This window comes from Hyla sarda, chromosome 4 (genome assembly GCF_029499605.1).
Source record: "Hyla sarda isolate aHylSar1 chromosome 4, aHylSar1.hap1, whole genome shotgun sequence".
NCBI classification, from domain to species: Eukaryota; Metazoa; Chordata; class Amphibia; order Anura; family Hylidae; genus Hyla; species Hyla sarda.
In genome coordinates, this window is record NC_079192.1 from 355,610,828 (window position 1) to 355,637,675 (window position 26,848).

The 26,848-nt window shown below is 44.4% G+C and overlaps 1 protein-coding gene across 1 annotated transcript in view; it reads right to left on the reverse strand.

Annotated features, from left to right (window-relative positions):
- TXNDC15 (thioredoxin domain containing 15) overlaps positions 1-26,678 on the reverse strand; it is a 144,253-nt gene extending 117,575 nt beyond the window's left edge. The window contains exon 1 of the mRNA XM_056516624.1: positions 26,343-26,678. Coding sequence (XP_056372599.1) covers positions 26,343-26,412 — 70 coding nt within the window. The 5' untranslated portion in view covers positions 26,413-26,678. The remainder of the gene's footprint in view (positions 1-26,342) is intronic.
- Between the last annotated feature and the right edge of the window lie 170 nt (positions 26,679-26,848).

Sequence of the window (26,848 nt, forward strand, 5' to 3'; positions counted from 1 at the left end):
TAAAAACAGCATGCCAACGCGTTTCAGGCTTAGGGCAAGCTCTTAGTCATTGCAAAGTAGCACAAAACAGTGATGGTTTATATACACTTATAGGTAGGTAAAGAATGTTACGTGAATACCCGAGAGGTGTCGGGCAGCAGATTCAGCGTGTGACGACAGTTCCGGTGAACCTTGTTACATGAGTTTGATGTAAAATCTTGTATGGACATTCGCACTAGAGCTAGGTTAAGTAAAACTGGAGTAGTCCATAGCAACATAGTGCTACATTTCAGATTACAGGCTGGCACTTATGGGTTAACCATAGCAAGTGGGATTGCTTTGTTTATGCTATCCCTAGGTTGAACTATATATCACCTACTGTTTGACAGCACTGGCATTATTTACTTACGTAAACACATATTGCTGCACATAACATGTTCGTACAATTACCAATATATTAATACGTGCGCAAACTATATATGTTCATGAGATAGTGCTACATTGAGAAAGAAAAAGCTATTTTGATATGGACTACTGCAGTTTTGATTAACCTAGTCCTACATACATAGTTAGTATGGTTGAAAAGACATACGTCCATCAAGTCCAACCAGGGGATTGAAGGGAAGGATGTAAGGGGATAAGGGAAAGGGATGTAGTTTTATAATTCTGCATAAGCTTTAATGTTATTTTGTTCCAGGAATGTATCTAACCCTGTTTTAAAGCTGTTAATTGTTCCTGCTGTGACCAGTTCCTGAGGTAGACCGTTCCATAAATTCACAGTCCTCACGGTAAAGAAGGCGTGCCGCCCCTTTAGACTAAACCTTTTCTTCTCCAGACGGAGGGAGTGCCCCCTCGTCCTTTGGGGGGGGTTTAACCTGGAACAGTTTTTCTCCATATTTTTTGTATGGGCCATTAATATACTTATATACGTTTATCATATCCCCCCTTAAACGTCTCTTCTCAAGACTAAACAATTGTAACTCCTTTAATCGCTCCTCATAGCTAAGATGTTCCATGCCCCATATTAGTTTAGTCGCGCGTCTCTGCACCCTTTCCAACTCTGCAGTGTCCCTTTTATGAACAGGCGACCAAAACTGAACAGCATATTCCAGGTGAGGCCGTACCAATGCTTTATAAAGGGGGAGTATTATGTCCCTGTCCCTTGAGTCCATGCCTCTTTTGATACATGATAATATCCTGCCGGCTTTGGAAGCAGCAGCCTGACATTGCATGCTATTCTGTAGTCTGTGATCTACAAGTACACCCAGATCCTTCTCTACCAGTGACTCTGCCAGTTTAATCCCCCCTAAGACATACGACGCATGCAGGTTATTAGTACCCAGATGCATAACTTTACATTTATCCACATTGAACCTCATTTGCCAAGTGGATGCCCAGACACTTAGTCTATCCAAGTCATCTTGTAACTTATGCACATCCTCTATAGACTGTACCGTGCTACAAAGCTTGGTGTCATCTGCAAAGATAGAAACAGAGCTGTTAATACCATCCTCTATATCATTGATAAATAAATTAAACAACAGCGGTCCCAGTACTGAACCTTGGGGTACACCACTAATAACCGGGGACCAATCAGAGTACGAATCATTTACCACCACTCTCTGGGTACGATCCATGAGCCAGTGTTCAATCCAGTTACAAACTAAAGTTTCCAAGCCCAAGGACCTTAACTTACCTGTCAGACGTGTGTGAGGGACAGTATCAAACGCTTTGGCAAAATCCAGAAACACTATATCCACAGCCATTCCTCTGTCAAGGCTTCTACTCACCTCTTCATAAAAGCAAATTAGATTGGTTTGACAACTTCTATCCTTAGTAAACCCATGCTGGCTATCACTTATAATACTATTATCCCCTATGTATTCCTGTATGTAATCCCTTATAAGTCCTTCAAACAATTTACCCACAATGCATGTTAGACTTACCGGTCTATAGTTGCCTGGCGAAGACCTAGAGCCCTTTTTGAAGATTGGCACCACATTAGCCTTGCGCCAGTCCCTTGGCACAATACCAGACACCAGAGAATCTCTAAATATCATGAACAAGGGTACAGATATTACTGAACTTACCTCTCTAAGAACTCTTGGGTGTAGTCCATCCGGCCCTGGAGATTTGCTTAAATTTACTTTACTTAACTTACCTTGTACCATCTCTACATTAAGCCAGTTCAATATATTATATGATGTGTTACCAGCACTGACCTGGCCAATGTCAGCTCCTTCTTCCATAGTATATACAGAACTAAAGAACCCATTCAGTAGCTCCGCCTTCTCTTGATCGCCCGTGACAACCTCCCCATTATCATTATTAAGGGGTCCTACATGCTCTGTCCTTTGTTTTTTTGTATTTATATATCTAAAAAAATATTTAGGATTAGTTTTGCTTTCTTCGGCCACCTGTCTCTAGTGTGAATATCCATACCAGGTTTTATATCACACTCACGTAACTAGGTCCACCGTAACTTGTCATACGGTGAATCTGCTGCCCAGCACCTCTCAGGTATTCATGTGTCATTCTTTACCTACCTATAAGTGTATATAAATCATCACTGTTTTGTGCTACTTTGCCATTACTAAGAGCTTGCCCTAAGCTTAAAACACGTTGGCGTGCTGTTTTTAAAACCTCTATTAGGTTTTTGTTTTCTTTTGTTCCATGTTTTAATATGATTTAATAAAAGCTATGTTTTAACTACAGTCTACCTGTGAGCTGGACTCCTTCCTTTTTTCTTCTGCTACCTACGGAAAGCGGCCCGCACAGTCCGTGCTCCAGCAATTTCCACTACAGCTGGAGTCCTTCTATCCTATGTCCATATCGGGTGAGCATGTTTGTTTTTTCCCCATCTTTTATTTATTTTATTTTATTATCATGCACAGCGCTGCACAAAAGTCATAAGTCTAAAAAAAAAAAAAAAAAGCATTCGGTATGCTTTAAAGGGGTGATCCAACATAATTTTACTTTCGTAAATAAGCCACATATAGTCCGGAACATGCTTTCCAATTATTCCTGCTTGGTTAAATGGTAAATGCTCATGTTCTGTGTCCCCCCAAAACAATGATGTCCCATTTTGTAGAAAGCACTTTTTCTGGTTTGCATGCTCCTTCAGACTGCATCCATTTGCTCAAGGTGGGAGGTGAATTTATGCCCTCCCACAATGTGTTCATCACACCCATTTCAGCACAGCCCAGCCCCCTGATGACGTATGAGGCATCATGTAAGTGCATGCGTGATAGCGCAGATTACATTCAACAATGTCACCTGATGTCCACACAGACTGCCAATAAAAGCTGATGTCAGTGCCAACATTACAAGACAGCAGAGATAATGCTCAGATTTGTGATGCCGCATACATCATCAGGAGGTTGGCTTGTCACCCAAGAGACAAAGCACAACTTTTGATTCATTGGCCCTGATTTACTAAGTGTGAAGAGGAGTTTTTAAAAGGTGTTTTTTTTCTATGATATTTCCTGTTTTGGCGCTTTTCCCTGTGTTTTTTTTTTTTAAAACAACTGCTTTGACTGCTCCCCTATCCAAAGGATAGGAGATAAGATGCATGATCGCGGGGGTCCCGCCGCTGGGGACGTCCGCAATCTCGTATGCAGCAGCCACCTATGGGAGCTGCACGCAGCACTGCAGCCTCAGAGTCTGCCAGGTCACGACTACGGTGCCGGAGTATCGTGATATTACGACTTCCTGCCCCTGCAATGCAAGTCTATGGGAGGGGGCATGACTGCTGTGGTCCTGTTACCGCCTAGGCCCAGGAGCACCATTTTTGACACTCCGATCCAGTTGGCACCTGAGGCCAGGGAGAGATTACCTGGGAAAGGGGGGCGGGGAGAGCGGTAGATGGGAGATAACCGTGCGGGGCGGGCGGCAGGAGATGACCTGGGGGGAGCTGGTCTGATCAGACAAAGGGCCGGGGGGACAGAACAATGGCTGGTATGATGAGATGTGTGAAGGGGGGGGGGGGGGGAGATGAAAAACAGTGTAGGGTGGGTACAAGTATAAGATGTACATGTCCTTAATAGCTGCACCGATTTTCATCTGGTAAGGATGCATTCACACCGCGATTTCGCTGTGCAGTTCCCGTATATGGTTTTGTATTTGAAAATCATATACAACCGTATAGCAAACTGTATACATTGATCTTCCAGCTTTTGCCAAGCATAAAACTGCAGTCTACCACAGTTTTGTGTCCGGTTGTGTCCTGTTTTTCTATTTACAAAAGGGTTTTGTGTTCTTAATAAAAACTAGGCCTTCATGATATCACAATAGCAATCGAATTGCGATTAGTGACGATAGCGATATGTCGATTTGGCCTTTGGGATGCGATCAGCTGCTCCGGCTGCGATCAGCTGCTCTGGCAGCAGCAGCATCATCTGCAGTGGCTCCGGTGATTGTGGCAGGGGCTTCCGTGGCTACAGCGGCAGCTGTCTGAATGCGCTCCTCCTCCGACAGTTAAGATTATTGATGGTGGGGGCTTACGTTGGAGGAGGAGCAAATTCAGTTGCGGACTGGCCACCATATGTATACACCGCAGCTTTTCGGCGGGTGTATGAAGCAAGCTCAGGAGCTGAGCTCACTTCATACAGGCTAATGCCGGACATCCCCGATCAGCGGATCGCGGCATCTAAAATACCTTAAAACTAGTGCCGGTAACTCAGTGGAGATGATTGGGGCAACCACGGCAAAACCTGCTGGGTCCCAATCAGCTTAGAGGACAGCGTGAGGTTCCCTACTTTTCCGTCCGATCAGCGCTTCAATAATGCAGGCCTCAGCAGCCTGTAGTAATGGAGCAATGATAACACTGATCAATGCTATGTTATAGCTATATCACAAGATTGCAGTAGTAGTCCCAATAGGACAGTATTTTCCAAACAGTGTTGCCACCAGCTGTTGCAAAACTACAACTCCCAGCATGCCCGGACAGGCTGTCTGTCGGGCATGCTGGGAATTGTTTTGCAACAACTGGAGAGACACTGTTTAGAAAACCCTGCCCTATGGGGAATAACAAATTGTAAAAAAAGAAAAAAAAAAATGTAAAAAAGAAAAAAAAGGTAAATACATTTTAATAAGACCCTCCCCTAATAAAAGTTTAACCCCCCCCCCCCCTTTTGCCCTATTTTTAAAATAGAATTGTGAAAACAAAAACCTAAAAATACATGGCATCATAAATGTCCGAACTATTAAAAAATAATATTAATGAAAGTGCATGGTCAATGGTGGAAATATAAAAACAAACAAAAACTAAACAGTATTACAAATTTTAGGTCACTTCATAAACCAGAAAAAAAAATGTAATAAAAAGTGATCAAAAAGTCCCATCAAAACAAAAAGGGTACTGATAAAACTATAATTCACATAGCAAAAAATTAGCTCAGAGGCACAAAACAAGCCTTATATGGATCTTATAGGTGGCAAATTGAAAGCGTTATGGCTATTAGACGAGAAGTAAAAACAAACTCCCTCCCCCTCCCTTAACGACCAAGGATATTTACGTCCTTGGCCGGTTCCCGTGATATAACGCGGGTCACGCGGTGACCCCGCGTCATATCGGGTCGGTCCCGGGGCTAATAGGGCGCGGCAGCGATCGCGGTGCAGCGCGCTATTAACCCTTTAGATGCGGCGTTCAAAGTTGAACGCCGCATCTAAAACAAAAGTGAAAGCTGCCCGGCTGCTCAGCGGGGCTGATCGGGACTACCGCAGTGAAAATGCAGTGTCCCGATCAGCTGGGATACGAGCAGAGGTCCTCTTACCTGCCTCCGGCGTGTCCCCTCGGCGATTGATTGCTCCAAGACTGAGATGCAGGCTTGAGCATTCGACTGCCGATAACGCTGATCATTGCAAAGCTATGGCTTTGCAGTGAACAGTGCTGGCAATCAGTGTGTGCAGTGTTATAGGTCCCTACGGGAGCTATAACACTGCAAAAAAAAACTGTTTAAAAAAAAGTTAATAAATGTGATTTAACCCTTTCCTTAATAAAAGTTCCCCCTTTTCCCATAAAAAAACAAAAAAAAACATGTAAACATAAACATATGTGGTATTGCCGCGTGCGTAAATGTCCGAACTATAAAAATATATAATTAAACCGCACGGTCAATGGCGTAGGCGCAAAAAAATTCCAAAGTCCAAAATAACGTATTTTTGGTCGCTTTTTATATCATGAAAAAATGAATAAAATGCGATCAAAAAGTCCGATCAATACAAAAATGGTACCGTTAAAACTTCAGATCACGTCGCAAAAAATGAGCCCTCATATCGCCCCATATGCGGAAAAATAAAAAGTTATAGGGGTCAGAAGGTAACAATTTTAAACGTATACATTTTTCTGCATGTAGTTATGATTTTTTACAGAAGTACAACAAAATCAAACCTGTATAAGTAGTTCTTTACCGGAAAATGTACTGCGTAGAAACGGAAGCCCCCCAAAACTTACAAAATGGCGTTTTTTTTCTTCAATTTCGTCGCACAATGATTTTTTTCCCCGTTTCGCTGTAGATGTTTGGGTAAAATGACTGATGTCACTGCAAAGTAGAATTGGTGGCGCAAAAAATAAGCCATCATATGGATTTTTAGGTGCAAAATAGAAAGGGTTATGATTTTTAAAAGGTGGAGGAAAAAACGAAAGTGCAAAAACGGAAAAACCCGTGGTCCTTAATGGGTTAAAGGGGTACTTTGCCCCTAAACATCTTATCCCTCTATCCAAAAGATAGGGGATAACGTGTCTGATCGCGGGGGGGGGGTGGTATTGGTTGAGTGGTCCGACCGCTGGGGACCCCTGTGATCTACAGGCCGGCCCTGCGGTGTTCAGGAATGTAAGGAGTGTGACAGTGGGGGTCTTTTCTCATCTGACACGGAGTGAAGTTCGCTCCGTGCATCAGATTACACGGTGCCACGCTGGAGATCGTGGGGTTCCCAGCAGTGTATTCTTTGTATAAGGGATAACATGTCTTGTGGCGAAGTACCCCTTTAAAAAAGAAACTGTCAGCTTCCTTCCCCCGCACTAACCAGCGGTACTGCCTGCTAGTGCGGGGGACGCTGATCAGTTTGATGCCTACCATGCCCGGATCCGCCCCATCGTTCGGCCGAAATCTTCGATTTTCTGTAAATACTAATTAGGTGCTAACTGGCACTCTGACATCAGCGCTGTTTGTCCGCAGTGCCGCCCAGCTCATCAATATTCCTCCCCTCCCTCCGCCTCTCCCTCTTCATTACAGAGCGGGGAGAAGAGGGAGAGGTGGAGGGAGGGGAGGAATATTGATGAGCTGGGCAGTGCTGCAGCCTGTGCCAGTTAGCACCTAATTAACATATACAGAAAATTGAAGATTTTGGTCGAACGGTGTGGCGGATCCGGGTCATGGTAGGTATCAAACTGATAAGCGTTCCCAGCACTACCAGGCAGTACTGCAGGTTAGTGCAGGGGACACAAGCTGACAGTTTTCCTTTAAAGAGGTACTCCGCTGCCCTGCTTCGGAAGCTCCTCGTTCCCATAGACTTTCGTTGAGGGGGCGGGCGTGACGTCACGAGGGGTGGTCCTGAACATGGAAGCCCACACGCAGCGTTCGGAACAATAAACTTCCAGACGCTGGGGAGCAGAGCTTCCCGAGCAGGGAAGCGGAGTACCCCTTTAAGGGAATTCACTTCTAGTGCTCCCTCCCACACAGCTGCACTGCACAATAGAGCAACACAACAACGCCGTTGAGTGTGGAGACTATACCAGGCCAGGAACATGCGGAGGAATTAACCCCTTAAGGACCCAGCCAATTTTCACTGTAGGACCCGGCCATTTTTTGAACATCTGATCACTTTCACTTTAAGCATTAATAACTCTGGGATGCTTTTACCTTTCATTCTGATTCAGAGATTGTTTGTTCGTGACATATTCTACTTTATGTTAGTGGTAAAATTTTGTCCATACTTGCATCGTTTCTTGGTGAAAAATTCCAAAATTTGATGAAAAAAAAGAGAAAGTTTAGCATTTTTTTTTTTTTACTTTGAAGCTCTCTGCTTATAAGGAAAATGAATATTCCAAATAAATTATATATTGATTCACATATACAACATGTCTACTTTATTACTGCATCATAATGTTGACATGTTTTTACTTTTGGAAGAGATCAGAGGGCTTCAAAGTTCAGCAGCAATTTTCCAATTTTTCACAAAATTTTCTAAATCAACATTTTTCAGGGACCAGTTCTGTTTTGAAGTGGATTTGAAGGGCCTTCATATTAGAAATGCCCCACAAATTACCCCATTATAAAAACTGCACCCCTCAAAGTATTCAAAATGACATTCAAAAGGTTTGCTAACCCTTTAGTTGTTTCACAGGAATAGCAGCAAATTGAAGGAGAAAATTAAAAATCTTCATTTTTTACACTGGCATGTTCTTGTAGACCCAGTTTTTAAATTTTTACAAGGGGTACAAGGAGAGAAATCTTCCTAAAATGTGTAACCCAATTTCTCTTGAGTAAGAAAATACCTCATATGTGTATGTCAAGTGTTCGGCGGGCGCAGTAGAGGGCTCAGGAGGGAAGGAGCGACAATAGGATTTTGGAGAGTGAGTTTTTCTGAAATGGTTTTTTGTGGGGCATGTCGCATTTAGGAAGCCCCTATGGTGCCAAAACAGCAAAAAAAATAAAAATAAAAATAAAAAACACATGGCATACTATTTTGGAAACTACACCCCTCAAGGCACGTAACAAGGGGTCCAGTGAGCCTTAACACCCCACAGGTGTTTCACGACTTTTCATTAAACTATACAGCTAAATATATACCAAAGGGGAACAAATATAAACGATTAAAACTAAATCCTACATGGTTGACACATGATGTTAAAAGAGCAACAAACAACAAAAAATTGCCTTCAAAAAATACAAATCTGATGGGTCAGCTATAACATTTAAACAGTACAAGGAGCTTAATAAAATCTGTAAAAATGTAATAAAAACAGCAAAAATTCAAAATGAGAGACAGGTGGCCAAAGAAAGCAAAACTAATCCTAAATATTTTTTTAGATATATAAATGCAAAAAAACCTAGGACAGAGCATGTAGGACCCCTTAATAATGATAATGGGGAGGTTGTCACAGAGAATCAAGAGAAGGCGGAGCTACTGAATGGGTTCTTTAGTTCTGTATACACTATGGAAGAAGGAGCTGACATTGGCCAGGTCAGTGCTGGTAACACATCATGTAATGTACTGAACTGGCTTAATGTAGAGATGGTACAAGGTAAGTTAAGTGATATAAATGTAAGCAAATCCCCAGGACCGGATGGACTACACCCAAGAGTTCTTAGAGAGGTAAGTTCAGTAATATCTGTACCCCTGTTCATGATATTTAGAGATTCTCTGGTGTCTGGTATTGTGCCAAGGGACTGGCGCAAGGCGAATGTGGTGCCAATCTTCAAAAAGGGCTCTAGGTCTTCCCCAGGAAACTATAGACCGGTAAGTTTAACGTGCATTGTGGGTAAATTGTTTGAAGGACTTATAAGGGATTACATACAGGAATACATAGGGGATAATTGTATTATAAGTGATAGCCAGCATGGGTTGACTAAGGATAGAAGTTGTCAAACCAATCTAATTTGCTTTTATGAAGAGGTGAGTAGAAGCCTTGACAGAGGAATGGCTGTGGATATAGTGTTTCTGGATTTTGCTAAAGCATTTGATACTGTCCCTCATAGACGTCTGACAGGTAAGTTAAGGTCTTTGGGTTTGGAAATTTTAGTTTGTAACTGGATTGAACACTGGCTTATGGATCGTACCCAGAGAGTGGTGGTCAATGATTCGTATTCTGATTGGTCCCCGGTTATTAGTGGTGTACCCCAAGGTTCAGTACTGGGACCGCTGTTGTTTAATTTATTTATCAATGATATAGAGGATGGTATTAACAGCTCTGTTTCTATCTTTGCAGATGACACCAAGCTTTGTAGCACAGTACAGTCTATAGAGGATGTGCATAAGTTACAAGATGACTTGGATAGACTAAGTGTCTGGGCATCCACTTGGCAAATGAGGTTCAATGTGGATAAATGTAAAGTTATGCATCTGGGTACTAATAACCTGCATGCATCGTATGTCTTAGGGGGGATTAAACTGGCAGAGTCACTGGTAGAGAAGGATCTGGGTGTACTTTTAGATCACAGACTACAGAATAGCATGCAATGTCAGGCTGCTGCTTCCAAAGCCGGCAGGATATTGTCATGTATCAAAAGAGGCATGGACTCAAGGGACAGGGACATAATACTCCCCCTTTATAAAGCATTGGTATGGCCTCACCTGGAATATGCTGTTCAGTTTTGGGCACCTGTCCATAAAAGGGACACTGCGGAGTTGGAAAGGGTGCAGAGACGCGCGACTAAACTAATATGGGGCATGGAACATCTTAGCTATGAGGAGCGATTAAAGGAGTTACAATTGTTTAGTCTTGAGAAGAGACGTTTAAGGGGGGATATGATAAACGTATATAAGTATATTAATGGCCCATACAAAAAATATGGAGAAAAACTGTTCCAGGTTAAACCCCCCCAAAGGACGAGGGGGCACTCCCTCCGTCTGGAGAAGAAAAAGTTTAGTCTCAAGGGGCAACACGCCTTCTTTACCGTGAGGACTGTGAATTTATGGAACGGTCTACCTCAGGAACTGGTCACAGCAGGAACAATTAACAGCTTTAAAACAGGATTAGATACATTCCTGGAACAAAATAAGATTAATGCTTATGAAGAAATATAAAATCTCATCCCTTCCCCAATATCGCGCCACACCCCTACCCCTTAATTCCCTGGTTGAACTTGATGGACATATGTCTTTTTTCGACCGTACTAACTATGTAACTATGTAAATTATTTATTTAATTTTTTCCACTAAAATGCTAGTTTTCCCCCAAATTTTTACAAGGGATAATAGGACAAAATGCCCCCCAAAATTTGTAACCCCATCTCTTCTGAGTATGGAAAAACCCCAAGTGTGGACGTCAAGTGCTCTGCTGGCGCACTACAATGCTCAGAAGAGAAGGAGTCACATTTGGCTTTTAACCCCTTAAGGACGCAGGACGTACTCAAACGGCCCCTTTTCCGAGTCCTTAAGAACACAGGACGTTTGAGTACGCCCTGTCAAATCCCGGCCCCCCGCCGCTAGCTGGAGGGGAGCCGGTGCCCGATGCCTGCTGAAATCGTTCAGCAGGCATCGGGGCATATCGCCCAGGGGGGTCATTATGCCCCCCCATGTCGGCGATGGCCGCAGATCGCTGGACAATTCAGTCCAGCGATCTGCGGCAGATTCCGGGTCAATCGGGTCTCCAGTGACCCGGTGACCCGGAATTACAGGCTGTTCGAGGCCGTCTCCGACGGCCCCGAACAGCCAGAGCCTGCAGGGGTGAGGTGGCACTGGTGCTACCTCACAATCGCCCTGATTCGTCGGCCGGATTACCGGCCGACAAATCAGGGCGCCTGCAGCGGGTGTCACTCCCGCAACCCGCTCCGCCCCTCTTCCGGAGGACGTGAGCGGGTGCGGGACGTGCACCCCAGGTGCTGGGGACCCCGATCCCCGGCGTCAATGTTGGGATCGGGGCCCCAGGAGCGACGGCCGCGGCGGCGACGACGAGGGACTGACTTCATGCGGCTGGATCGTTGGAGGTGAGTGACAGCCTCCTGCTGTTGCTTAGCAACAGCTCCCAGCATGCAAAAAGGGCATGCTGGGAGCTGTAGTTATGCAACAGCAGGAGGCAGACCACCACAACTCCCAGCATGCCCTTATGGGCATGCTGGGACTTGTAGTTTTGCAACAGCTGGAGGCACATTTTTTTTTATGGAAAAGTGTACCTTCAGCTGTTGTGTAACTACAACTCCCAGCTTGCACCAACAGCTAAAGTGCATGCTGGGAGTTGTAGTAGTGCATCTGCTGGTTGCATAACTACAACTCCCAGCATGCCCGTTGGCTGTCGGTGACTGCTGGGAGTTGTAGTTTTGCAACAGCTGAAGGCACACTGAGTTATGTAGCAAACCAGTGTGTCTCCAGCTGTTGCATAACTACAGTCCCCAGCATCCCCAGCCAAAGTAGTATGCCTCCAGCTGTTGCATAACTACAAGACCCAGCATGCCCTTCCGCTGTCCGTACATGCTGGGGGTTGTAGCTTTTGCAACAGCTGAAGGCACACTGGTTGCAAAACACTGAGTTTGTTACCAAACTCTGTGTTTCACAACCAGTGTGCCTCCAGCTGTTGCAAAACTAAAACTCCCAGCATGCACTGATAGACCGTACATGCTGGGAGTTGTAGTTTTGCAACAGCTGGATGTACCCCCCCCCCAATGTGAACGTACAGGGTACACTCACATGGGCGGAGGATTACAGCAAGTATCCGGCTGCAAGTTTGAGCTGCGGCAAATTTTCTGCCGCAGCTCAAACTGCCAGCGAGAAACTACTGTGAACCCCCCGCCCGTGCGACTGTACCCTAAAAACACTACACTAACACACAATAAAAAGTAAAAAAACACTACGTATACACATACCCCTATACAACCCCCCTCCCCTCCCCAATAAAAATGAAAAACGTCTGGTACGCCACTGTTTCCAAAACGGAGCCTCCAGCGGTTGCAAAACTACAACTCCCAGTATGCACTGATAGACCGTACATGCTGGGAGTTGTAGTTTTGCAACAGCTGGATGTTCCCCCCCCCCCCCCAATGTGAACGTACAGGGTACACTCACATGGGCAGAGGATTACAGTAAGTATCCGGCTGCAAGTTTGAGCTGCGGCTCAAACTGCCAGCGTGAAACTACTGTGAACCCCCGCCCGTTTGACTGTACCCTAAAAACACTACACTACACTAACACACAATAAAATAAAAAGTTAAAATCACTACATATACACATACCCCTACACAGCCCCCCTCCCCAATAAAAATGAAAAACGTCTGGTACGCCACTGTTTCCAAAACGGAGCCTCCAGCTGTTGCAAAACAACTACTCCCAGTATTGCCAGATAGCCACTGACTGTCCAGGCATGCTGGGAGTTTTACAACAGCTGGAGGCACCCTGTTTGGGAATCACTGGCGTAGAATACCCCTATATCCACCCCTATGCAAGTCCCTAATTTAGGCCTCAAATGCGCATGGCGCTCTCACTTTGGAGCCCTGTCGTATTTCAAGGCAACAGTTTACGGCCACATATGGGGTATCGACGTACTCGGGAGAAATTGTGTTACAAATTTTGGGGGGTATTTTCTGCTTTTACCCTTTTTAAAAATGTAAAATTTTTGGGAAAAGAGGCATTTTAGGTAAAAAAAATTTTTTTTTTTTTCATATGCAAAAGTCGTGAAACACCTGTGGGGTATTAAAGTTCACTTTACCCCTTGTTACGTTACCCAAGGGGTCTAGTTTCCAAAATGGTATGCCATGTGGGGCTTTTTGCTGTCCTGGCACCATAGGGGCTTCCTAAATGCGGCATGCCCCCAGAGCAAAATTTCCTTCAAAAAAGCCAAATGTGACTCCTTCTCTTCTGAGACCTGTAGAGCACCAGCAGAGCACTTTTCACCCCCATATGGGGTGTTTTCTGAATCGGGAGAAATTGGGCTTCAAATTTTGGGGGGTATTTTCTGCTTTAACCCTTTGTAAAAATGTAAACTTTTTGGGAAACCAAGCATTTTAGGTAAATTATTATTATTTTTTTTAACATATGCAAAAGTTGTGAAACCCCTTTGGGGTATTAAGGTTCACTTTACCCCTTTTTACGTTCCCCAAGGGGTCTAGTTTCCAAAATGGTATGCCATGTGGGGATTTTTGCTGTCCTGGCACCATAGGGGCTTCCTAAATGCGGCATGCCCCCGGAGCAAAATTTCCTTCAAAAAAGCCAAATGTGACTCCTCCTCTTCTGAGACCTGTAGTGCGCCAGCAGAGCACTTTTCACCACCATATGGGGTGTTTTCTGAATCGGAAAAAATTGGGCTTCAAATTTTGGGGGGGTATTTTCTGCTATTACCCTTTTTAAAAATGTAAAACTTTTGGGAAACCAAGCATTTTAGGGAATTTTTTTTTTTTTTTTTTTTTTTACGTATGCAAAAGTCGTGAATCACCTGTGGGGTATTAAGGTTTACTTTACCCCTTGTTATGTTCCCCGAGGGATCTAGTTTCCAAAATGGTATGCCATGTGTTTTTTTTTTGCTGTTCTGGCACCATAGGGGCTTCCTAAATGTGACATGCCCCCCAAAAACCATTTGTCGCTCCTTCCCTTCTGAGCCCTCTACTGCGCCCGCCGAACAATTAACATAGACATATGAGGTATGTGTTTACTCGAGAGAAATTGGGTTTCAAATACAAGTAAAAATTTTCTCCTTTTTACCCCTTGCAAAAATTCAAAAATTGGGTCTACAAAAACATGCGAGTGTAAAAAATGAAGATTGTGAATTTTCTCCTTCACTTTGCTGCTATTCCTGTGAAACACCTAAAGGGTTAAAACGCTGACTGAATGTCATTTTGAATACTTTGGGGGGGGGGGGTGCAGTTTTTATAATGGGGTCTTTTATGAGGTATTTCTAATATGAAGACCCTTCAAATCCACTTCAAACCTGAACTAGTCCCTGAAAAAAAGCGAGTTTCAAAATTTTGTGAAAAATTGGAAAATTACTGCTGAACTTTGAAGCCCTCTGGTGTCTTCCAAAAGTAAAAACACGTCAATTTTATGATGCAAACATAAAGTAGACATATTGTATATGTGAATAAAAAACAAATTATTTGGAATATCCATTTTCCTTACAAGCAGAGAGCTTCAAAGTTAGAAAAATGCAAAATTTTCAAATTTTTCTTCATCAAACTTTGGGATTTTTCACCAAGAAAGGATGCAAGTTACCACAAAATTTTACCACTATGTTAAAGTAGAATATGTCACGAAAAAACAATCTCGGAATCAGATTGATAAATAAAAGCATTCCAGAGTTATTAATGTTTAAAGTGACAGTGGTCAGAATTGCAAAAAATGGCCGGGTCCTAAGGTGTAAAAGGGCTCAGTCTTTAAGGGGTTAAAAAGCGAATTTTGCTGAAATGGTTTTTGGAGGCCATGTCGCATTTAGGAAGCCCCTATGGTGCCAGAACAGCAAAAAAAAAAAAACACATGGCATACTATTTTGGAAACTACACCCCTCAAGGAACACAACAAGGGGTACAGTGAGCCTTAACACCTCACAGGACTTTTTGCTAAATTCGGATGTGTAAATCAAAAAAAAAAAATTTCACTAAAATGCTGGTTTTCCCCAAAATTTTACATTTTTACAAGGGGTAATAGGAGAAAATTACCCACAAAATTGGTAACCCCATTTCTTCTGAGTATGGAAATACCCAATGTGTGGATGTCAAGTGCTCTGCTGGTGCACTACAATGCTCAGAAGAGAAGGAGCGCCACTGAGCTTTTGAAGCTTTTGAATTTGGTTGGAATAGAAGTCGGGGGCCATGTGCATTTACAATTCCAGACAAATTTTCTCTTCAAAATCCCAATGGTGCTCCTTCTCTTCTGAGCATTGTAGTGCGCCAGCAGAGGACTTTACATCCACATATGGTGTATTTTCTTACTCAGAAGAAATGGGGTTACAAGTTTTGGGGGGGCTTTTTTCCTATTTTTCCTTGTGAAAATGAAACATTTTGGGTAACACCAGCATTTTAGTGAAAAAAATAATTTTAATTTTCCCATCCAACTTTAACGAAAATTCATCAAACACCTGTGGGCTGGTTAAGGCGCACTATACCCCTTGTTACGTTCCGCGAGGGGTGTAGTTTCCAAAATGGGGTCACGTGTGGGTGATTTCTTTTTTTTTTTGCGTTTATGGCAGAACCGCTGTAAAATCAGCCACCCCTGTGCAAATCACCAATTTAGGCCTCAAATGTACACAGAGCGCTCTCACTCCTGAGCCTTGTTGTGTGCCTGCAGAGCATTTTACGTCCACATATGGGGTATTTCCATAGTCAGGAGAAATTGTGTTACAAATTTTGGGGGTCTTTTTTTCCTTTTAACACTTGTGAAAATAAAAAGTTTGGGGCAACACCAGCATGTCAGTGTAAATTTTTTTTAACACTAACAGGCTGGTGTAGCCCCCAACTTTTCCTTTTCATAAGGGGTAAAAGGAGAAAAAGCCCCCCAAAATTTGTAGTGCAATTTTCTCCGGAGGACGGAAATACCCCATATGTGGCCCTAAACTGTTTCCTTGAAATACGACAGGGCTCTGAAGTGAGAGAGCGCCATGCGCATTTGAGGACTAAATTAGGGATTGCATAGGGGTGGACATAGGGGTATTCTATGCCAGTGATTCCCAAACAGGGTGTCTCCAGCTGTTGCTAAACTCCCAGCATGCCTGGACAGTCAGTGGCTGTCTGGAAATGCTGGGAGTTGTTTTGCAACAGCTGGAGGCTCCGTTTTGGAAACACTGCTGTACAATACGTTTTTCATTTTTATTGGGGGGGACAGTGTAAGGGGGTGTTTATGTAGTGTTTTACCCTTTATTATGCGTTAGTGTAGTGTAGTGTTTTTAGGGTACATTCACACGGGCGCAGGTTTACAGTGAGCTTCCACTAGAAATTTGCGCTGCAGGGAAAAATTTGCCGCAGCTCATACTTGAAGCAGGAAACTTACTGTAAACCTGCCCGTGTGAATGTACCCTGTACGTTCACATGGGGGGCAAACCTCCAGCTGTTTCAAAACTACAACTCCCAGCATGTACTGACAGACAGTGCATGCTGGGAATTGTAGTTTTGCAACAGCTGGAGGCACACTGGTTGATTCACTTCACTCCAGTTAGGTTCTGTTGCCTAACTCAGTATTTTCCAACCAGTGTGCCTATAGCTGTTGCAAAACTACAACTCCCACCATGTACTGATCGCCGAAGGGCATGCTGGGAGATCTAGTTATGCAACAGCTAGAGGTACGCAACTACAACTCCCAGCATGCCGAAACAGCTGTTTCGGCATGCTGGGATTTGCAGTTTTGCAACATCTGGAGGGCTACAGATAGAGACCACTGCACTGTGATCTCCAAACTGTGGACCTCCAGATGTTGCAAGACTACAAATCCCAGCATGCACAGACAGCAAACTGCTGTGTGGGCATGCTAGGAGTTGTAGTTTTGCAAGATCTAGAGTGCTACAGTATAGAGATCACTGTGCAGTGGTCTCTAAACTGTAGACCTCCAGCTGTTGCAAAACTGCAAATCCCAGCATGCCCAAACAGCTGTCTGGGCATGCTGGGAGTTGTAGTTTTGCAACATCTGGAGCGCTACAGTCTAAGACTGTAGCCCTCTAGATGTTGCTAGGCAACTTACCGGCTTACGTTGGATCCAGGGAGCAGTCCTCTTCTGCCGCACGACATCGGCGCCCACACCGATCGCCGATCCCGTCCCGCAGCTTCCACCGACGGGTAAGTGGATCTTCGGCATTCGGTCCCCCATTCTGCCCCGCCAATTGTGGGTGGGCAGAACGGGGAAAACTAAACTAAACCCCCCTGCCCCCGATCTGCTATTGGTGGTCGCGTCTAGACCACCAATAGCAGGGATAGGAGGGGTGGCACCTCTGCCACCTCACTCCTATCGCTACAGGGGGATTGCGGGTGTCTTAGACAACCGCGATCCCCCTTATATTCCGTGTCACCAGGTCACCATAGACCCGTATGACCTGGAATCGGCGCAAATCGCAAGTGTGAATTCACTTGCGATTTGCGCCGATGGCCGACATGGGGGGGGTCGGATGACCCCCCCTGGGCATCTGCACGGGGTGCCTGCTGATCGATATCAGCAGTCACCCCAGTCCGGTATCTGCGCGGCGGGTACTGAAATTCCCATGTCCTTAAGACCCAGGTACAGAAGGCATATCCATACGCCCTAGGTCCTGTACGGGTTAAAGAGAACCTGTCACCAAATAAACTATTCTAAACTAACTCAGGCTATTTTCCCTAAAACCCCTCCCACCCTTAAAAAAAAAATTTCAAAGCTTTAAAATCTCTGTATTACATCTTTATTCTTGCTCACACAGTGCAGTCTCCCAGCAGGAGAAAGCAGGCGTTTCCCAGCAGGCATGACATAATTGAAGTTTGCTGGGGCACCACTTCCACCATAACATGATTGCAGTGCTGTGATTAATAGAAAAACTCAGGCTCTGTGCATGTTTCAGTGAGGCTCTCCTGCAGCTTTCATTCTGTGCAGCTGTCAATCAAGCTCAGAGAAGCACTTCCTGAGTTTGGTCTCCTGCTAGGTCGGGAGGAGACCAAACTCACTGTATTAATTGTGGCAGGGACCAGAATAGAGCCACCTAGTGGCCGTTTTTTTCTATTACATTTTAAACATATTTATGTTGATAATTTTAAAAGCAAGGGAATGGCAAAGTGTCTGCTAATTACACAAGGAACACTATATTAAAAGTTTAATTTGGTGACAGTTACTCTTCAAAGGGGTTCTCCGGTGCTTAGACATCTTATCCCCTATCCTATTGGTGGTAAATTTCCGGCGTTTTCCAACTAGCATTTTTCTAACTTTGAAGCTCTCGACTTGTAAGGAAAATGGATATTCACAATAAATTTTATTTTTATTCACAAATACAATATGTCCACTTTATGTTGGCATCATAAAATGGACATATTTTTGCTTTTTTTTTAATTTGAGGGCTTCAAAGTAGAGCAGCAATTTTCAAAAAATTCAAGAAAATTGCTAAATCTGAAGGGACAGATGTTACAGAACTACAACTCCCAGCATGCCTGGGCAGTCCAGGCATGCTGAGAGTTGTAGTTTGGCAACATCTGGAGGGCTACCGTTTGGGCACCACTGTAACAGTGGTCTCCAAACTGTGACCCTCCAGATGTTGCAAAACTACAACTCCCAGCATGGCCAGACAGCCTTTGGATGTCTGGGCATGCTGGGAGTTGCAGTATGGCCTTCCTAGTGGTTGCCACAGTAAAGATCACTTTACTTTCAATTCCCAGCCCCCCCCCCCACTGTAGTTTCCATACCTGACCCCGGATCCAGCAGTCTCCAGCAACGATCGGGGATCTCCAGGCATCTTCTCCTGCAGGTACCGGCCTCCATCTTCTTCCCACGATCCCCTCGACATCCAGGGGTGGGCAGAACGGGGGTTGCCATGGCAACCCACTGTCCTGCTCTGCCATTGGTCAGAATCAGTTCTGACCAATGGCAGGGGATAGGAGGAGATCGCAGCACTGCAACCTCACTCCTAGCCCTCAAGATGATCGGGGCTGTCCCTGACAGCTCCGATCATATCTATTTTCCGGGTGATTGGGTCACCAGAGACCCGATCAGCCCGGAATAGCAGAAAATCGCATGTCTGAATTGACATGCGATTTTCTGCGATCGCCGACATGGGGAAGGTCTCAGGACCCCCCCCCCCCCCCCCCATGGCGATGTGCCGGGGTGCCTGCAGAATGATTTCAGCAGGCATTCTGGTCCGGTCCCCAACCGGCTAGCGGCGGTCCCCAACCGGAATTTCCACGGGCGTATGCATACGCCCCACGTCCTTAAGGACTCGGGATGCAGGGCGTATGCATACGCCCGGCGTCCTGTACAGGTTAAGCTTATTTCTCCCCATTACATATCCAACCCCCTCCATTTAAAACATTCAGTCAATGAACATGTGATCTGGGGGGTTGGCTATATGTAATAAAGGGATTGGATATGAAATACAGGGATTTCACTATTTGTTTATTATATCGCAAATGCATATAAAAATTGCAATATTTACTTCCATAATCCCAATCACACATTTTCCCGATATCGTGCAGCCCTAATAAAAACAGTATATGAAACTTTGAGAGTTTTCCCAAAACAAAAACAGATTCATAACAGTATGGCAAAACTGTGATGTGAATGAAGCCTAATAAACGTTACAAACAGGAGTCACCCACACTATCTACAGGTATATTCAGGCTAGTGCAGGTGACCCTGCTGTCAGTTTCCATTGAAACCCATTGGGGGAAAAAACAAGAGTGCAAAAATGAAAAATCCCTGTGTACTTGAGTTAAAAAGTGTAAAACAAAAAAGTTTCTAAGATTACATTAAATCTGCCCCCCCCCCCCCCAAATAAAAAAAATTGTAATCACCCTTATTTTCCCATTTTACAAAACTAAATAAAAGTAATGAACTTATTTTGTATGGATGTGTGCCCAGTTGTCCGAATTAAATAGAATAGGTTTTTTTAATCATGCACAGTAAACTGTGTAAATGTAAAAAAATAATAAATACTGAATGCCAAAAAAATATTAACCTTTAGTCGCATCATGTAACAGAAAATAATGAATATAAAGCAATCAAGTTCCAACAAAACAAAAATGGCAACGATAAAAACTATAAGATCGTGTTGCAAAATAAGAGCCCTCATATAGCCACGTATACAAAAAGTAAAAGTTATAGGGAGTCTGTAAAAGACAATTTTAGGTATATTGATTTTTGTTAAAAAAAGTTAGACTTTATTTTAACCCCTTAAGGACCCAGCCATTTTACACCTTAGGACCCGGCCATTTTTTGAACATCTGACCACTGTCACTTTAAACATTAATAACTCTGGAATGCTTTTAGTTATCATTCTGATTCAGAGATTGTTTTTTCGTGACATATTCTACTTTAACATAGTGGTAAAATTTTGTGGTAACTTGCATCCTTTCTTGTTGAAAAATCCCTAAATTTGATGAAAAATTAGAAAATTTAGCATTTTTCTAACTTTGAAGCTCTCTGCTTGTAAGGAAAATGGATATTGCAAATATTTTTTTTATTTTATTCACATATACAATATGTCTACTTTATGTTTGCATCATAAAATTGATGTGTTTTTACTTTTGGAAGACACCAGAGGGCTTCAAAGTTCAGCAGCAATTTTCCAATTTTTCACAAAATTTTCAAACTCACTATTTTTCAGGGACCAGTTCAGGTTTGAAGTGGATTTGAAGGGTCTTCATATTAGAAATACCCCACAAAAGACCCCATTATAAAAACTACACCCCCAAAGTATTCAAAATGATATTCAGTCAGCGTTTTAACCCTTTAGGTGTTTCACAGGAATAGCAGCAAAGTGAAGGAGAAAATTCACAATCTTCATTTTTTAGACTCTCATTTTCTTGTAGACCCAATTTTTTAATTTTTACAAGGGGTAAAAGGAGAAAAGTTATACTTGTATTTGTAGCCCAATTTCTCTCAAGTAAGCACATACCTCATATGTCTATGTAAAGTGTTCGGCGGGCACAGTAGGGGGCTCAGAAGCAAAGGAGCGACAAGGGGATTTTGGAGAGTACGTTTTTCAGAAATGGTTTTTGGGGGGCATGTTGCATTTAGGAAGCCCCTATGGTGCCAGAACAGCAAAAAAAAAAAAAACACATGGCATAACATTTTGAAAACTAGACCCCTTGAGGAACGTAACAAGGAATTAAGTGAGCCTTAATACCCCACAGGTGTTTCACGACTTTTGCATATGTAAAAAAAAAAATTAACATTTTTCACTAAAATGTGTGTTTCCCCCCCCAAATTTCACATTTTTGCAAGGGTTAATAGCAGAAAATACCCCCCAAAATTTGTAACCCCATGTTTTCTGAGTATGGAGGTACCCCATAAGTTGACCTGAAGTGCACTACGGGCGAACTACAATGCTCAGAAGAGAAGGAGTCATATTTGGCTTTTTGAGAGCAAATTTTGCTCGGGGGCATGTCGCATTTAGGAAGCCCCTATGGTGCCAGGACAGCAAAATAACCTCCACATGGCATACCATTTTGGAAACTAGACCCCTTGAGGAACGTAACAAGGGGTACAGTGAGCATTTACCCCCACTGGTGTCTGTCAGATCTTTGGAACAGTGGGCTGTACAAAAATTTTTTATTTGCACAGCCCACTGTTCCAAAGATCTGTCAGACACCAGTGGGGTGTAAATTCTCACTGCACCCCTCATTACATTCTGTGAGGGTGTAGTTTGCAAAATGGGGTCACATGTAGTTTTTTGTTTTCTTTTGCGTTTGTCAAAACCGCTGTAACAATCAGCCACCCCTGTGCAAATCACCTCAAATGTACATGGTGCACTCTCCCTTCTGGGCCTTGTTGTGCGCCCCCAGAGCACTTTACGCCCACATATGGGGTATCTCCGTAGTCGGGAGAAATTGCATTAGAAATTTTGGGGGGCTTTTTTCCCTTTTACCTCTTGTCAAAATGAAAAGTATAGGGCAACACCAGCATGTTAGTGTAAAAATTTTTATTTTTTTTTACACTAACATGCTGGTGTAGACCCCAACTTCCCCTTTTCATAAGGGGTGAAAGGAGAAAAAGCCCCCCCTAAATTTGTTAGGAAATTTCTCCCGAGTACGGCGATACCCCATATGTGGCCCTAAACGGTTGCCTTGAAATACGACAGGGCTCCGAAGTGAGAGCGCCATGCGCATTTGAGGCCTGAATTAGGGATTTGCATAGGGGTGGACATAGGGGTATTCTACGCCTGCGATTCCCAAACAGGGTGCCTCCAGCTGTTGTAAAACTCCCAGCATGCTTGGACAGTCAACGGCTGTCCGGCAATACTGGGAGTTGTTGTTTTGCAACAGCTGGAGGCTCCATTTTGGAAACAGTGGCGTACCAGACGTTTTTCATTTTTATTGGGGAGGGGAGGGGGGCTGTGTAGGGGTATGTGTATATGTAGTGTTTTTTACTTTTTATTTTGTGTTAGTGTAGTGTAGTGTTTTTAGGGTACAGTCACACGGGCGGTGGATTACAGCGAGTTTCCCGCTGCGAGTTTGAGCTGCCGCGCAAAATTTGCTGCATCGTAAACTTGCAGCCTAATACTCACTGTAAGCCCCCTGCCCATGTGAATGTATCCTCCAGCTGTTGCAAAACTACAACTCCCAGCATGCACGGTCTATCAGTGCATGCTGGTAGTTATAGTTTTGCAACAGCTGGAGGCACACGGGTTGGGAAACACTGAGTTAGGAAACAGACAATGTTTCCCAACCAGTGTGCCTCCAGTTGTTGCAAAACCACAACTCCCAGCATGCCCAGGCAGCTGAAGGGCATATTGGGAGTAGTGGTTACGCACTGGAGCTGGAGGAGAACAACAGCTGGAGGAGAACAGTTTGGGGACCACTGTGTAGTGGTGTCCAAGCTGTAGCCCTCCAGATGTTGCAAAACTACAACTCTCAGTATGCCTGGACAGTAAGGGCATTCTGAGGATGTGTAGTTTTGCAACATCTGGAAGGGCACAGTGGTCTCCAAACTGTGGACCTCCAGATGTTGCAAAACTGCAACTCCCAGCATGCCCAGACGCCAAGGGCTGTCTGGGCATGCTGAGAGTTGTAGTTTACAGGTTCCCATTACAGCAATGCATGTCGCTTTATGGCGACATGCATTGCTGTAAAGGGCCCGACCGCGGCTGAAGAGGAACTCACCTGTCGCCGCCGTCTTCATCGCCGGGATCCGGGTCTTCAGGGACGAGGCAAGTACCGGGCCGGTCCCCAGCACTCCCCCGTCCCCCGCCGCATCCTCCGGTCTTCCTCCCGTCCTCTCCGGACTTCCAGGGGCCGGGCAGGGCGGGAGGAAATAACCGCCCCCCCCCCCCCCCCCCCTGCGATTGGTCGGTTAACTAACCGACGGATCGCAGGGTATAGGAGGAGGTGGCCGGCTTGCCACCTCGCTCCTATACTTTAGCATGTTCCTGGCCGTCTGTGACAGCCGGGATCATGCAAAATTACCGGGCGGTCGGGTCCCAGAGACCCGATCAGCCCGGTATCACCGCAGATCGCAGGGGCGATTTCCCTAGCGATTTGCGGCGATCGCCGACATGGGGGGCCTACATGGCCCCCCTCAGCGTTTGCCCTGGATGCCTGCTGAAGCATTTCAGCAGGCATCCGCTTCCGATCTCTGCCCGGGGCGCGGCAGAGACCGTAGAAACACCAGGACGTACTAGTACGTCCTGGGTCCTTGAAGCCCAGGGTGCCAGAACGTTCTAGTACGCCCTGGGTCCTTAAGAGGTTAACTAGTACAGTAGAAAAACTATCAATTAGGTATCGTTTTAACGGCATTGACCTAAAGAAAAAAAATAGAATGACATTTTTACCATAAAGTGCACTGTGTAAAAACAAACCCCCAAAAAGTTGCAAAAATCGCAGTTTTCTGTTACATTTCCCCCACGAGTAATAATTTTAGTAATAGTTTTGCAGTACAATTTATAGTAAAATGAAAGATGTCATTACAAAGTACAATTGGTCCCACAAAAAACAAGCCCTCATATGGGTCTGTGGATGGAAAAATGCCTATTAAGAAGAGGGAAAAAAAACAATAACTGTTTAACACTACTTATTAAACACTATTTGTAGGGGCAATCTTTGGTAAGCTCTATATTAAATGAGTACTCTGGGATGGGAAAATTGCCCCTCATACTGCCGGCAGTAAAAAAATAAAGAGGTACATTCCTTCCGTCGCTCCCCCAGTGCCTCTTCCTGGTTGCCAGTGGTTGGCGAGTCAAACTGCACTCATTTAATCACCGGCCGCAGCAAAGTCCCACCTCGGCCAGGGATAGGCTGAGAGGCAGTGTGGCGTTTTCGTCCCCGGTAGCAGGGCCAAAAACGTCACGCTGCCGCTCAGCCTATCACCGGCCGAGGCGGGACTTTGCTGCGGCCGGTGATTAACTGAGTGCATTATGACTCGCCAACCACCGGCAACCAGGAAGAGGATCACGGTAGAGGTCAGAGTGGGTTATCGGAGGACCGACGGAAGGCATGTACCTCTTTATTCTTTTACTGCTGCCAGTACGAGGGGCAATTTTCCCATCTCCGAGTACTCCTTTAACCCCTTAAGGACCAATGACGTACCGGTACGTCATTGGTCCTGCTCTTCTGATATAACGCGGGGTTACACAGTAACCCCGCGTCATATCATGGCGGGCCCGGCGTCATAGTGATGCCGGGACCCGCCTCTAATAGCGCGCAGCGCCGATCGCGGCGCCGCGCGCTATTAACCCTTTAGCCGCGCGCTCAAAGCTGAGCCGCGCGGCTAAAAGTGAAAGTGAAAGTTCCCGGCTAGCTCAGTCGGGCTGTTCGGGATAGCCGCGGCTAATCGCGGCATCCCGAACAGCTGACAGGACAGCGGGAGGGCCCCTTCCTGCCTCCTCGCTGTCCGATCGCCGAATGACTGCTCAGTGCCTGAGATCCAGGCATGAGCAGTCATGCGGCAGAATCGTTGATCACTGGTTTCTTATGAGAAACCAGTGATCAACATAGAAGATCAGTGTGTGCAGTGTTATAGGTCCCTATGGGACCTATAACACTGCAAAAAAAAAGTGAAAAAAAAAGTGAATAAAGATCATTTAACTCCTCCCCTATTAAAAGTTTGAATCACCCCCCTTTTCCAATAAAAAAAAAACAGTGTAAATAAAAATAAACATATGTGGTATCACCGCGTGCGAAAATGTCCGAATTATAAAAATATATCATTAATTAAACCGCTCGGTCAATGGCGTGCGCGCAAAAATTCCAAAGTCCAAAATAGTGCATTTTTGGTCACTTTTTATATCATTTAAAAATGAATAAAAAGTGATCAATAAGTCCTATCAATGCAAAAATGGTACCGTTAAAAACTTCAGATCACGGCGCAAAAAATGAGCCCTCATACCGCCCCATACACGGAAAAATAAAAAAGTTATAGGGGTCAGAAGATGACAATTTTAAACGTATTAATTTTCCTGCATGTAGTTATGATTTTCTCCAAAAGTCCGACAAAATCAAACCTATATAAGTAGGGTATCATTTTAATCGTATGGACCTACAGAATACATATCAGGTGTCATTTTTACCGAAAAATGTACTACGTAGAAACGGAAGCCCCCAAAAGTTACAAAACAGCGTTTTTTTTTTCAATTTTGTCGCACAATGATTTTTTTTCCCGCTTCACCATAGATTTTTGGGCAAAATGACTGACGTCATTACAAAGTAGAATTGGTGGCGCAAAAAATAAGCCATCATATGGATTTTTAGGTGTAAATTTGAAAGAGTTATGATTTTTTAAAGGCAAGGAGCAAAAAACGAAAATGCAAAAACGGAAAAACCTCCGGTCCTTAAGGGGTTAAAAGACACAATACAAGGTTGAAGTTCAGGGGGGCGCGGCTTATTCATTTAGAACAATGCTTTCCAACTGTAACTAAACTACAACTTCCAGCATGCCTTTATTTAGACAGTCACACTCTAATCAAAGTAAAAACAACAGGTTAAGTCCCACGTGACATGTAAAGGGGCGCTGACTCTTCTATAGAGACAGATCAGTGCAGAAAACAAGTCAATACACAAGACTATACTCGCTGCCATGTCCCCAGCTTGTCCCCCCTCTGAAGCCCAGCACCGACAGATGGCTCTCACCTCTAGTGCCTAGTGTCATACACAAGACGTATACGCCACATATTATCCCGGGCAGCACACGAAGCCCCATACTCAGGCTGGCTATGTCATCTGTGTAGAAACATTTCTGTCTTCTGCGTTCCAAGCAAAACTCTACATTTCCGGGCTCGGTACATGACACGCTTCCGCTAGAAGCGCCATGCTACGTTATTTCTGTGTAGTGAAACGTCCATTTTGTTGAAGACTGCGGAAATCTGGGGAAAAACAGACGCGAAGTCACCTACAGTACTTTGTGTTGACCGGTTGAGGGAGCCTGTGTGACCGGAGGCGATAAATGGATTGTATTTCTACAGAGGCCCTGTAGCACTGCAAGTTGTTCGGACGGTCTAACGTTAAAAACAGCGCATCTATCCAAAGATTATGGGTTCGGAAATCTCACCTCACTGCACGTTCCCATTCGCTTCTATGGAGTTAAGCTGCAATATATCAAATAACTCAGCGTTTCCCAACCAGGATGCCTCCATCTG